Genomic DNA, 14,849 nt, shown 5'->3' with positions numbered 1-14,849 from the left:
AGTAACTGATTTCTAGTAAACTTAGCTTTCATAAAAATATATTGGAACATGGCATGTATATTGGTTAGTGTATATTAGTTTAGAGTAACTGAAATGAGATTTCTCAAGCCTCAAATATTTGAATTATCATTTTGCAGGCCATTATGCCTTAAGACACTGGAGCAAATCAGGTGGACAGTGGAGTTGGTACTTGGAATTAACATTCGTATTTAATCTGAAGTTTAGACCATACATTTATTCCATATTTAATTTTTAATAAATTGGAATAAAAATCAGGGGTTTTAATGGCATCTGCATATTCAGATTTCCGAAAGCGTCTTCTCTGATGCAGCAGTCTTCAGGAATCTCACTAGGAAATGCACAACCTTCATTGTGCTCATACTGAGAAGCAAAATTAAGAGGAATACTGTTCACACTCCAAATGCCTCAGTTTGTCTTCCCAGCTAAAAATAGGTAGAGGAAAAATACTTCCTAGATTTGTCACTAGGAATCTTCTTGTGTTAAACTAAATCTTTCTTACAACTCCATGTAATTTTAAATAGTATTTGTTCTGTACGGTTTGTACTTGTGGGTTCCTTCTAATTTAGTGTTGAGACGCTGTGCCCAATGTAGAGAAGGAGAAACATGGTGTTTGCAGTACTTCTCATGTCTTCCCTACATCAATTGTACAATCATTTTTTGTACTTTGGAAAAAGTCTCTACCAAAAAAGCAGATTTTCTAAACACTTGAATAAAACTACTGTCAGGCTATGTAATCACCTTGAAGCTCAATAAACTGAGTTAACTGAAATCTTAATTCCTGATGGACAAGTTTGTGCTTCTACAAATTTTAGGAAAGTTCTACCTCCTATAGCAGATCTATCTTAGATTGTAAATACAAATCTGGATTTATATTGTCACTATTTATTGACCATCTGTTTGGGTCCTTCTAAGAGAAGAGTGTATCTAGGGATCTTTATAGTAAGATGGTCTGCTAGAGACACTTTCAGAAGGTAACTTTCTAGTCTCACCATGTATTCCTTCTATTTTTATCTGTCTTTTTGCCACTTACAGAAGATGGAGAGAGACAGGAGCCTCTGAGAGGAGCTTCCTGTAAGGAGACTTCGGGGGGGAAGTGGGAGAAGTTCAGGCCTGAACAAGTAGGGGAAGAAGGCCACCTGGCTAATTACAGAGACTATTTTGAGAAGAGTTGTAAGAAGATGCTTTGAGGCACTAAGGAGCTAAGGAAAACTGGCTTTGGCAGTTTCATCTGGGTGTTTGGCCTGAAACTTAGAAGAGCAGTAAGTTCGGATTGAATGTTTAGTAAAGAGAGTCTTGAATGCCGAGTACAGTCTTCTCTCCCAAGAGGGGGGAAGTCTCTGGAAACTTGTCTGGAAACTTGAAAAATCCATTGACTAGAGAACAGGGCAGGTGTAGAAGACGAGCATGAAGAAAGCGTACTATGCCATTGAGTGAGAGGTTATCCAAGAGCCTTGGCCAAGAAAAGCCAAGTGTTGTCAGTAAATACTGTTTTCCAAGGGAGTTTCTAATTACTGTGCTACCAGAGCATCTGGGGAGTATGAATATGCAGAGGCATGTGACTGATAATTAAACTAGTTTTAGTTTCACAAGGTAAAGCTAGTGTGCAAGAGCAAACGTCTGCCTGAGGACTAGTGACTATTTTCAAAACCAGATTAGTATTATGTAGTCAACAGACAAACACCAAAATGTATTTATTCATGTAAGAGTTGTTGCAGTATCTTAGTCAAGTGATATGTATTTTGAACTCTCTTCTTTTTTTTTTCTTTTTACTTGAAAAATTAGAAACTTCATAAAAAACCAAAAACTTCGAATTTGCTGGGTTTTGATGCTTTGTGGTATATCTTTTACTACGATCATATTTTTTCATGGGTCTTTGTCACTTTTTTAAGATAGGTTTGTTTCATTTGTCAGGTGGCACATGGAGGATTTTCCTTTTCTTCTTTTGTGCAGTCTTTTTATTTTGTTTTGTTCTTACAACTACAAAAGTCCATGGTGGCAAGACAGTAATGTCTACTGCTTTCTTTCTATTACCCTTGCCAATATTGCAGAGGTCAGGTTTGCAAGGTAATTAAGCTCAAAATCAAACCACTATCACTTCTGTCCTTGAGCTCATGTTACCTCTTTGATTGCCTACAGTGGCACAGGGGTGGACTCCCAAGGTTTCGTTCAAGCCTCTTTTTCTTTAAATGAGGTTCGTTCACATTCTTGAATGTAGTGTTATTGGAATGCATTGTGGAGGTTGACAGCATTGCAATAGCAAGAAACCCCAGTCAAACAGTCAAGTCTCTGTCTCTATGTAAATTTTTATTTGTACAGTACCAGTAATGGGGGGTGAAATGAAACAAAATAATAACTGGTAATTAGATAGTTTTCCACAGGTGTTTATCTTGACTGCCAGTTTCTCTTCCTACAACATATTGGATATGTTGCAAATTTAACGAAAACCTAGAAATTTTGATAAGCTGTGCACCTTTGTTGTTTTTCCAGACACGTGAACATTTAAATGACCTTATTTACTTGTAATTCTGCATGTTAACTGCTGATTGCATGCTGATTTACAGTAAATAAAGGTAAATAGGGGTCACTGGGTTGTGTTTTATACATCACAGTGGTACTGTTCTTGCATGGTTTTTATCTTGCATGACAATGGAATATATTTGTATTAGTCTATGTATAACATGTCTTGTGGTTTATGCATGCTGCACTAATCTCTGTGTTAAATCTGTCCCCTCTTTATTCAGAGCATGCTGTCTAGGTCCTTTAATTCCAATTATGCTGCAGTTAGCAGCTTTCACTATGGCAGCTCTAGGGATCTGCATGGCAGCCAGGGTAGTGTTGCCTTGAGTGTTGCAGACGGAAGAGGTTCTGGTGTGCACATTGTTCGAGTGAGTACCTACAGGAGGCTGTTGCAATATATAGAGGGGGAAGGAAGAAACTGAGAGGTGTGCTTAAATTGATAGAGTTATCCTTTAACATATGGACAATGCTTTCAATAAAAAGAGTATAATTTGTGCTGGAATTTTCTTATAGGCATTAAATCAAACACTTTGCCTTCACTTCATATGCCTTAAACTTATTGCAAGGCTTTTCAATTTAATGTCATGAAGTTGAGTTTTCTAATTGGCTTTCATAGATGGTTGAACATATGTAAAACTGTCTGGTTTCATTGTACGTATGTGAACAAGAGATTACCATTCTGAATTTAACCTAGGTTGATAAAGGTTTGAACAAAATCTTATTATGCTTTTTCCGCCCCCAAACAAATTCTGATGTAAACTGTACTGTAAGATACTTCAGGCATTTAAGAAAATTAATATTTTAGTTTGTAAGAAAATGTGAGGAAATTATTTTAATTCTGAGCATTCTAAGTGATGTTATGGTATCCGTAATGAGCAGGATAAAGTCAACAGAAGACTTCTTTTAACCATATGAATCCTTAGCATTTGTTGACTTTTTGTATCAGTTTATTGGTGATCAAAGACACCTCTGCAGTTGCTAGTTTTTGCAAATATCCATCAATATTCTATGGGTGTGGTGTCTTGGCTAGTAAGATTTTTTACATAAACAATGTATTAGTTAATCAAAGAAGATAAAGAACGATAAAGCCCTTAATGTTTTATTCTGGGCCTCTTATGAGAATTTTTTAGTTTGAATGCTATAAAGATGGTCGTCTTTACTGCTCCATTCTGTTTAAAGCATCCTCAGGCTTCTACTCCAGGAGACCAATGCCAGGACGAAGTATTCATTTCAGGACAGCAGAATTACTCATCTGCCACACTTAGTTTCAAAGATGTTCCTCCAGACAGCATGAAGAAAACAGCTGTGCAGGTAATTATCTACATGACACCATAGATAGGATATATTTACTACTATTTGTAAGGATATTTTTTTTTAATAATAGTAGAAACATATGTTGGGATAGCAGTTGGAACTGGGCTTCTTTAAAATGTAATACCCAGGTATTGAAGGTGGTGTAAATGAAATAGCATTTCTTTTTGGAAGACAAAACAGTTAACTATATGAAGGGGGATAGTTCTCCTTTTTCTTCAGCAGGGGCTTTGAAAGAACAAATTTGCAGCAAAAGACATAATTGCAAGTGGAAATTGGAATATGGCAGATGATTTCAGGAAAGCAATCTGAAGCTGATTAAAGCTTTTAAAGAACAAACTTGAAATCTGTCATGATGAAATTGTGATGATAAACTAGAATTTGTAGGAGACATTCAGTATTCATCTCTAAGGATCACCTATACAGACAGGACTTACTACAATGAAACTAAATGGATGCTTGTAAATTATTGTGATGTAGCAATTGATTTTATAACTTCAGTAATTTCAGTTGCATTTCTACAGACATTGGATATTGGAAATTTGCATAGCTGTTGATACATGTTGCCTATGTAAACTCTACCTGTGGCAGTGCAACAAAAAATAGTTTTCCTGTCATGCTTTTGGTTTTCAGAAAAGACAGTAGAAAATAGTGTAAATTGAATAGATCTAATGTGTAAGTAAGCTAAAAAATGTATATATATACGCATTACCATTTCACTTTGACATAAAATACTCAACAGAATAGATTCTGGTATGTGTCCATTCACATAGCATGGTGGTTGAAATTTGCACATTTCAGTTATTTATAATATTGAAGGAGAGATTATTTTAATATCCTTGTATTCTATAACTAATGGGATGATGGTGGCAGGCAGAAAAAAATCTGTAACTCAAGACTGTAGCATTTTTGGAATGTGGGAATCGTACAGACAGATGAGTAATTACTTAGGCTAGGTAAGAGCGCGAGGCATGTGGGCGAGGAGGGAGAAGGCTGCCCTTCTCAACACAGAGCTGCAGAGCTGAATGGTAACTGAGGCTTCAGTAAGAAACATTGTCATCTCCAGCATCATTCCTAGTGAAATGGTTTGAATGCACTGTATGTCTTGACAGTTGTGTACCTTCCTGCTGTTCGTCATCATTATACCTATCAAATCAGTGACAGATGTGTTAACAAAAGATATAACATTTATTGGAAATATCATTACAGTTTTGATATTAAAATCTTGAGCTTGTATGTGAATTCACTCAGAAGGTTTTCTTGCGAAGTGGGCACCAAAAGATGCTCAGAGAGCATATAATTTCTGTCTGCTAGCTGCGTGGGATTTTTATTTTGTGTATGATCTATTGGGAATTGTTACAAAATCTCTGAATTTTATGCAGTAAAAGTGCAAACTATAATGATATCAACCAAGTGTCAATACTGTCAGTTGCACTGCTAGAAAATAATGGTTGGGATAACTCAGTGAAACAAGTGCTAAAAGCAAAGACTGGCTAGTCTGTTCTAGTAGATTAGTGCTCTGAGTAAGTTTTGTTTTTCAGATTTGTTCTCAGGCGGTCAGAGCTGATGACTATAAAGAAAATTGAGTGTAACTGTACGTGATCCAGAAGAGTACTTTTAGTAATGGTCCTAAAATCAAAAGCAGTCAAGTATGAGAAATAGTGAAATAATAAAGGAGGAATTGAGGACCGCTGCTTATAAAATGTATGACATAGAGTATTTGTGTTTTATTCAGATACCTTTGCCAAATGGACAGATGTGCCAGGCTCAAAGACCTCAGGCAAACTACAGCCAAGTCCATCATCTCCCTCCTCAATCATCAGTAGCAAGACATCCATCTAGAGAGCAATTAATTGATTATCTGATGTTGAAAGTTGCCCACCAACCTCCCTATACCCAGTCCCAGTGTTCTCCCAGACAAAGCCACGAGTTGGCAAAGCAAGAGGTAAGAATAAAATCTTACTTGACAATATGATATCTGTCTGTCAGTGGCAGTGAATTGTTAGATTGTTTTCGTTTATTACCATTTCTCTGTAGATGGTGACAGAAATCATACAAGAATTTGTCTCCAGCAGAATACAGCATTATCTCAGTGCAATTCTACTGCTGAAATCACACAGTCCTTCTAGTTTTGAGCTCTTTTTACTTTTTATGTGAACATCTTGAGAGAAATGTGGTAGATTTTTTTAACAGAATGTGCCAGAAACTTAAGCTTGCATCTTTTTACTGAGCCAGAAATTTATTTCTCAACTACCAACTCATTATTTTGATATTGATCAAAATTCATCACCAACTCATTATTTATCTAGTAACTGAAAAAAACCACAAAGTAGCAGTACCACTTACCTAGTCATTGCTATCCAGAATGGTTCAAAAACCTGCAAATGTAGAAATGAGCATCCATAAACAAAAGCCAGGATAAAAAAAGTGCGAGTATCTGATGCATGCCTGATAATTATCATTTCTGTTTAGGATAGATGTGGGTAGAAATTCTTATACAATTTAATGGCTCTTTCATTGTGGCAACCTTCGTTCTGCTCTTGGACACAGGATGTTTCCTCTGTATTGTTCTGGGTTTTTTGAGAAGATACTGAGAACTATGTTTTCATTCTGTGCTAGAACAAGAATGTCCACTTCTCGTGGAAAATAAGTTTTCTAGTCAACTATTCTGGCAAGAGAAAGGGGAAACAGTGTTGGCTATGTAGAACTTAGAGTGAAAGTAGGAACGAGGTTTGATTTTTAAAATTCAGCTAGAGGTAGCAAAGAAATAGGAGGAACAGGTTCTCTCATAGGAACACATTTTTTGCTGGGGGCATTAAATTAATTTACATAATATCTAAATAGCTCTGAACTCAAAGCCCACATGAATTATGATTATAATAATAGTGAGAGTAAAACTTATGTACAATGATACACGATGCGGTTGTATTGCAGTCTTGTTCTGAATTAATATTATGAGATATAATACTCTCTTGAACTGTGATAAATGCTTTTTTTGAGTTTTTTTCTTTTTAAAGCTTTTGTTCACCTGAATTCCGTAGTAATAATTTCATTACAGTAGGTTTGAATGCAGATTTTCAGCCAGTTCATCTAACTTTGGTTGTAACTACTTAGATTCGAGTGAGAATTGACAAGGATCCAGAACTTGGATTTAGTATATCAGGAGGAGTTGGTGGTAGAGGGAATCCATTCAGACCTGAAGATGATGTGAGTATTTTATACTAATGCATCTTAAAATCATTCTGATTAATAATGTTTCTAGTGTTCAGCAAAGGGGGGCTGGGGGGGTGGAAGTATATATATTCCCCAAACCACTAAACTCCAGGACTGCAGGGGAGAAAACTGGGGACAAATGATACGGAAAATCAAGGTGGTAGGTGACTACAGTGGTCACATGACAACACAGAGGATTATTCTAGCTGAGTGGTTCTTGCACAGTTCCAGATATCAGTCAGCAGATTTGAGATAGTGAATTACGGAGTCTACAATTAGGAAGTCTTTTAAGAGAGAGCATGATTTAGCCTACAGCCTTATTTCTGGTGGTTGATAATTGATGCTGACATATACATCTGCCAAATTAAACAAAGGCAGATCAGAATTTGCCCTTCAGCACTCCTTTAAAGGCAATTCTCCTGGATTTAACATCAGAAAAGGAAGGCAGTCACAAAAGCCAGTAGACCTGTAGAATAGTATTGCATTCTTTTCTGCTTAGGATGGAAAACTGAAATAATGTTTTGAATTACATCTGTTTCATGCTACCCTACTATTCATGAAATAAGTTGTCAAAAATGTTTTCCACCTCTGTTTTTCAAGGGTATTTTTGTAACCAGAGTGCAACCAGAAGGACCAGCATCTAAGTTGTTGCAGCCTGGAGATAAAATAATTCAGGTACTGTGGTCATCTAATTAACTAGCCTGTGTAATATACCAGTTCATTTTTAGTTTGCACCTTTTTCTAAGAGCAGAATCTTTAATTTTTAGATTGATTGCCAGTATCTTTTCCAGAAGCATTCTTATACTCTGCGATGATGCTTTTAATTTTCTTCCACCTAACATTAGGATAGGTGATACAGGCTAAAGCATTAATTGGATCATTTTTTCAAACTCTGAACATTTTTCACACTTTTAAAGACAAAAAAACAGGCCTAATGTTGTCATTCAAGATGGAACATGAGCATTTCATTAGGCTTTACTATTATCCCGTTATTTAACTTGTGTAATTCACATGCAATGTTCTGAATAATGTGTTGCCTGAACACCAGCAGTTGCCCCTCACAACCCCTCTCCCCAGCTGCACCTTGCTGTTGCATCCCCCTCCATCCTGCAGTTCCTGCCAGTCTTTGCTGCCTCTCCCCCAGCTGACAGGCTGGACATGTGCAAGCGCTGGCAGAAGCTGCCTCTTGACTGGCTGATATCTGGCTGGTCACAGCATGTACCTCCTGGCTGCCCCATCTGCTGCAGGCGAGCCAAGTAGGTTACTTCAGGAGCCATGGCTTCTGGGCTGCAGCTGTGCAGTTCTTTTCTGTAGGAAGTCAGTACCTTTCAGACCTCTTCTGTGTCAGATTTGTTTGAAGTTGTCTAATGAGCTCATAAGCTATTTGGGGAGGAGTCAAGGAAAGGGACAAGGGGATTATATAAGCCTTACTTTCTTAGGGAAATGGGCTAACAGGACATTTGAACAGTGCTGTACCCACCCGTAAAGTAGCAGAGCTTGTTAGAAATTATTAATTATTCACCACATTACTGATTTAAGAATGTTGATAGAGTTGACTCTGCTGCATTTCAGTTTTCTAAAAAAACAAAACCAAAAAACCCCCACCTACTAGTATCTCAAGCCACAACATTGTGTGACCAGTTTTCTAAAACAAAGTCAAACTGAAAACACAGCCTAATCCTTTGAATGAAAGATAAAGCCAAAAAGCACACAAGAAAACTAAACCAAGATCAAGTTCTTCCAACTAAAAGATGGCTTGGTTTTGAGCATGGTAAATAACTGTGTACTTGTTCTTCCTCATTGGGGCGAGAAAGGTCCTAGTTCTCTTACTGATATAGATGACTTTAAGGGATGGGGGTAACCCTCCAACACACCGTACAGGAACAAGAAGCATGTTAAACCTTTGAAAAATACTGGTAGTGTATTTGTTATTTATAGAGTGGAACATGTGTGAAAGGTGACTTCTGTTTTAATGGTTTATTCCTGTCTTTATGGAATTTCATTTTTCTGCATGACATTTATAATGAAGTTTCCTTTCGTCACGTTGGCACTGCTCGGGTTTTGCTTTTTGTTTAATGAGGAATTCATAGTTTGAAAAAGAGCTGAAGGAGAAGTTGCATTTGCATGCTTAGACAATTACAGGCTGTTTCGTTTCTCATAACTACGAATAAAGAACATGCTTTTACACAAAAAAATGTATGTTGAACCATAGCCATATTTTCCCTGTCCTTTGTAGGCCACTTAGGCCTGCCTGCGTTTGCCAAGCCAAACCTGTCCCAAGAATGACAATGTTGTTTAGAGTCATAGGAAAATTCAAGCTGGGAGTGACCTCAGGAGGTCTCACACCCTAAAATGGCTCCCAGTGCCATTGAGGTTTTTTGTTAAAGGCTTCAATAGTTCTAATTTATCACAAATGCCATTTCTAATACTCTGATATTTAAACTGGGATATATAATTTGTACTACATTTGCTTTTTTTTGGTGTGGCTGAATTAAGGCTGATGAATTAGATGTCTGATGTTAATGGTTTAAAGTTCAGTTTTCTCTTTTGGTTATTTGCAGTACCTTTGGGGCAAAATTCTTCCAAGGCTAACACAGTGGTTTAATTTCTTGTAGCATACAGGTACATGTTCAACTCAGATCAACAATGTAATCCGCAAATCTGCAGTGTTTTATTGTCTGCATTCATAAAGAATCTGGTTATTTTAAACCTTAAAGCTTAAATAAACTAACATGAAATATGAGACATGTTTCACTAACATGGCATATGAGACTGTAACTTTCAATTTTAAATATTTACTTTTAGGCTAATGGATACAGCTTCATCAATATTGATCATGGACAAGCAGTATCTTTGCTAAAGACTTTTCAGAATGCAGTGGAACTCATCATTGTGCGAGAAGTTTCTTCTTAAGTACTGTGTGGATTGGGGGGAAAAGCCAGCAAGAGTCATTGAAGGACTTATGGGAAACTGAATATTTTGCCTATTTTTATACATGAAAGGAACTTGAAAAGAATTATGATCAAAATTTGTACAGGAAATACTGAACTTGTGGTTAAAGGGGGAAAAACCACTGTATAGAACGTACAGGAAATCATTTTGGAAATGCATATGGTGAATAAACTTGTTTTTAAGCATTTTAGCAATCTAAGGATCGCTCCTCCAAGAACAAACCTGTGTTGGTTTTTTGTACACATGGTAGGTTTATTTTTGGATAATTCATACACATTACTAAACTTTCTGCAAGGCTTTGTGAAGCCTCGGTTGTAGCCAATGGACAGATGGCAGGGCTGTCTGTCCTGTAGCTGTTTATTGCCTTTATTTTTATTCACCAGATATTAATGTGTTATGCTGAAACCACTTCTGTAGATATGGACAGGAGATATGAAATGTTGGCTTTGCTATGTGCACATTGTATAGAAGAATGGGTAGATGGAAGGTGGTGCTGGTTGGACAGAATAAAGGTCAGGTGAAACAACTATCTATTATCAAAATCTGGAATCGGGAAAGAAGAAAAAGTGTTTAGTTCTGGAGTGTACGTCTACCAGTAGAAAATGCAATAAAAGCTTATGGTGGTTTTTAGGAGGACTGTAACTACAAATTTTTGATATTCTACAGGATTTGTTCTTAACGTAGTCATTGAATATTCATTTGCCACATGTGATTCATGTTTAGTTGGGTTTTCTTGCATACATAATTTTTTCAACTGTACTGTGGAAATGTGCCCAGAGGTTTTTCTCTGCCGTGGAAATCCCCAATTTTGTGCAAATGGTGATACTTTTATCTTTATAAAAAGTCCTCCATTTTAACCTTACAGATTTTAAAAATGAAACTGAAATGGCCAGTTTTTAAGGTTGTTGCCTGTAATATGTATTTAAACACACACAAAGTAAATGATGCAGGAAGGGTTATGAAAGACATGTAGATTTTGTTTGGCCTTTGCATTGCCTTGTTAATCAAAAAGGAAACCATACGCATGGAGCTAGGTAACCAAAGCAAGTTTGTGAAACTTTGAACAGTGATGGAGAATTGCTGTGGTGAGATGGGGAGCAAAGGGAGGGTGTACTAACAACCCACCGGTTCGTAATGATGTTTCTTAAAGGGCTGTTCCTACAGGTAACATTAAATGTGAACTAGACACTTCAGAGTCATTAAAGGGTTTCTAAGTATATTAATGTAATAGTGATTTACCACAGGCTGCCTTTGTTCCTTATTACTGTATAAAATATTCAATTATGCTTCTATTAATTCTGTTTACCAGAAACATTAACTTACTTTTTCTCCTTTGTAATCGAATAGAGACTGCATAATCTGCAGTGATAATTAATACACGGTTGTTATGGACCAGGGAAAAGTGCCATAGAAGACCAATAACTGTTTTTAATCAGGGCTAACGATTAGCCTGTCATTGGAGCAATATTCAGTTATTGCAGTTCATTTTTAATTACATATAAGTTGGTAGTCTGACAGGTATAAGGCTTTTTTCATAAGTTGGTAGTCTGACAGGTATAAGTTGCTTTTTTCAACCCATGTGTACAAAAGTAAATGCTTTTAATAAAGCTAGCAAAAACACCAGCCTCCTTTAGTTTTGGGACAATGAGCTGGAAGAGAGAGGAATTATACATAGCTAGCGGTAATAAACAGGCAGTACTTTTTAAATAAGTGAACTCCAATATTATTGCACTTCTTTCAAAGATGTTAACTATTGCTTATTGTACTGTGTATAGTTCTAATAATTTTAATTGAAACCCTTTAACACTTTGTATATTTTAATTCTTTTTAGTTGATTTTCAGTAATATTTACATAGAAAATGATTTTTTTGATATATTAGAAATGTGCTGTATTTTGATAAAATTCACTTATTTTCTGTGTGCTGTTAATCTTCAAAGAAAAGAATGAGAAACATAGCTATATAATGGCAGGCTTCAGTGTTCCCCTTCTAAGATGTGTTTTGTTGTTGTTTAGTTTCTATTTTTTTATTGAAAATGCAAAATGTTCACATCACATGTTCATTACTTTTAATCATGTTATTTTTATCACACACTGCCTTTTAAAGGGAATGCATACAGACAAGTCCTAAATTACCTTGGTCTTCTACGTAACCTGTATCTTTGGGAAGGGAAAAGTCCAAAAAGCAGAACTGATTCTTTACTGATCTTGGACTGACTTTGTATACATTTTGCAGTACATTTAAATATATCACTGAGGAATTATACTGGATTGTGTTTTGCTTTAATGGTAACAAGTTTTAAATGTTGTTGTGTCACTTAATTTTCAGATATATGTATCACAGGAAAATGCTACCAAAAACTGTTTGGCTATGGTAGAACTATAGAAGTAGAGATTTATAGCAAGAAGTTCAGTACTTCTTGTGGAAATACTTGGCCAAAGCTTGTCTTCAGTAAATTAGCAAATTAACCATCTAATAAAACATGGATTATGCTGATTTTACTCAGTAAATGCTGGAATTTTCAGTGGATTGAAATGTGTTTGTTCCTTCAGTGTCTGTGTGTAAAGGTAAACACATGTCAAACTAGATGATTTTGCGGAGAGTGGGAGAAAGAGGTCTCCTGAACTAGTCCAGCCAGGATTCAGCAGGAGGAGAGACAATATCGGCACTTCTCATTTTGAATACATCTTAAACTACATTTTGAATAGAATAAAATCCATCAGCGGCCTAAGTTACTCAGCATGGCATTGAGTTGATGCAAACTCTCTTAATTCTTTCTATTCTTAATAGTTCATTAAAGAATCAGTTCAACTGATGTAATGAAAAGATGAAGTCTCCCACATATTTATTATGTAAATATTTTTTAGTTTCTTTTTTGGAAAGTAAATATTTTTTATTTTCTTTTTTGGACTGGAGTTAAAAAAATGTGTATATACTTGAAAGCATTCTATGAACACAAACATAGCAATAAACAACACACAGAATCAAACCTTTATGATTATTTTGGTTTTGTTTAGAAATATTCCCTTGTTAACAGCTGCGAAATGTTTTTATTGATCAGCATTTATTCAACATTCCAAATTTTTGTATATAATTAGACTGTTTCTGAGGTAACACATGGAGAATAGATAATAAACTAATGCTCTTTAAAGCTGTGTGTAATTGACTTATTTAAGTTCTAGGAAATTCTCCCTAACACCATTTTATTCTTCTACAGTTTCTGTAGACCTTAGTATTCTGTCAATATACATTAGTAAAGTCTTACTTGTGTTTCTGCTTTGCTGCATCTCAGTGCCCCGGGGTCTGCTCTAGATTATTTCATTGCAAGACCAGGTTATTCACAATAAATAAATACTTTTGTGAATAACCCGGTCTTGCAATGAAATCATCTAGGGCAGCCAGTGGCTTCTCTCCTAGAGATGAGTGGTCTTTATCTGATGCAAACTAAGTAGTTTCAATAGCAGAGCGGGGTGACTGAGTCAAGGAGGAGGGATGAAATTGAGTGTCTTAAGAGTGCTCTGGTGAGATGTACAAGGGTTATGTGGTAAAGAAAGTGAAGAGCTAGGCACAGAATTTCACAGGACAGGTAAATGCAGGTTTACATCCAGTTTTCTTGGAAACCACCTGACAATGTAGTAACACAAACTGTTTAGTCTTTTCTCCTTGTATATGTGGATCTGGCATGTCAATATCGCTTACTACTTGATTTCCTGCTTCATCTACACGGAAAACTGATTCTAACTATAACAGGTTACAGCCCTGATGACCCTGGAGTATTGGGGCCCCTCCTTATTTAAGGTTTTCTGTATCTGCTCCCTACTTGGACTTTGGAATTCCCCCCCACACTTCATTTTTTCCTTGTGAACTCTCTTTTTGAAGACCTTTTTGTTGTCTTTTCTGCCTTTTATGCATCAGATGACTTTATTCTTTCCCATTTCACAGGTATTATTTGTAAGGTAAGCCTCATTCCTGTGCAGCTGAGCTTTTGGTCTCCTACTTTATTTCATAACTCAACAGTTTCCTTTTTCATCAAGCACTGAGAATGCTGGGTCCAACTTGCGCTTTTCTGACTAGAAGCACTTTTTCAGAGAGAGAGTGTATTTTTGGTGTGTTACTTCTGTTGCCTTGGATTAAATTCAATTTTGGAATGTGTCCAGAAGATTCTGTTGCAGCATCTGTGAGACTACCTTGAAACTGGGGTTCCACTACACCAAATGTTACAACTGCACTATAAAATTGCCCCTGTCTGTTGTTATATGAAAAACTGAAGTAGCCAAAGTCAGAGAAGTGAAAATTTCTATTGAAGATCATACACTGGTCAAATGAAGTCAGCAGAAAAAAACCTCGGACGTAATGATTGTCAGTTCAATGCCTTGTTTAAGCAATATGCTACCTATGGTCCTGCAGCATTGATGAGTTCTTGGCTGAAGTGTATAAAATATGGCTAGAAACTGATTATTTGCTATAGTGTCTGGATCCCTCTTGGCCAGTTTTATGTGATTCAGTGATTTCTCACAGTCTGTGTAATTGGAGCCATATTTTGTCATGAACAAGGACGCTATTTCAATAAATTTTCCCTGTGGCATGTATTAGAAAACAAAACAAAAAGATCAAACAACAGAAGAAACTTCGTTCTCAAGATCTTCCTTTATTCAATTTTTGCTACTCAGTTGGGTATAGCTGATTTTAGGAAACTTTTTTCAAGTTACAGTATCAAATAATTTCTGCTCTTCTGCCATCAAGAATTATCTTTCCCAGAGGCCCACCTGAATAGGAAAATTTTAAAAGTTTTTGAGTGCCTTGAATTAGATCATTTGTTCTGAATGGTCTTACATA

The 14,849-nt window shown here is 36.3% G+C and overlaps 1 protein-coding gene across 3 annotated transcripts in view; it reads left to right on the top strand.

The window, feature by feature from the left end:
• ERBIN (erbb2 interacting protein) overlaps positions 1 to 12,514 on the top strand; it is a 121,498-nt gene extending 108,984 nt beyond the window's left edge. For 2 of the 3 annotated variants that reach the window (XM_009272479.1, XM_009272478.1), the window contains exons 23-28: positions 3,718 to 3,849; positions 5,585 to 5,794; positions 6,964 to 7,056; positions 7,663 to 7,737; positions 9,868 to 11,532; positions 11,569 to 12,514. In XM_009272479.1, the coding sequence (XP_009270754.1) occupies positions 3,718 to 3,849; positions 5,585 to 5,794; positions 6,964 to 7,056; positions 7,663 to 7,737; positions 9,868 to 9,975 (618 nt within the window). In that variant the 3' untranslated portion in view covers positions 9,976 to 11,532; positions 11,569 to 12,514. Of the gene's footprint in view, positions 1 to 2,762; positions 2,907 to 3,717; positions 3,850 to 5,584; positions 5,795 to 6,963; positions 7,057 to 7,662; positions 7,738 to 9,867; positions 11,533 to 11,568 lie in introns of all 3 variants that reach the window. The other variant, XM_009272475.2, reaches the window with a different exon arrangement.
• The last annotated feature ends 2,335 nt before the right edge of the window (positions 12,515 to 14,849 follow it).

Source organism: Aptenodytes forsteri, unplaced genomic scaffold, assembly GCF_000699145.1.
Source record: "Aptenodytes forsteri isolate BGI_AS27 unplaced genomic scaffold, ASM69914v1 Scaffold92, whole genome shotgun sequence".
NCBI lineage: Eukaryota > Metazoa > Chordata > Aves > Sphenisciformes > Spheniscidae > Aptenodytes > Aptenodytes forsteri.
Note: the sequence above shows the minus strand (reverse complement) of the source record. Positions and strands in the feature narration are given on the sequence as shown.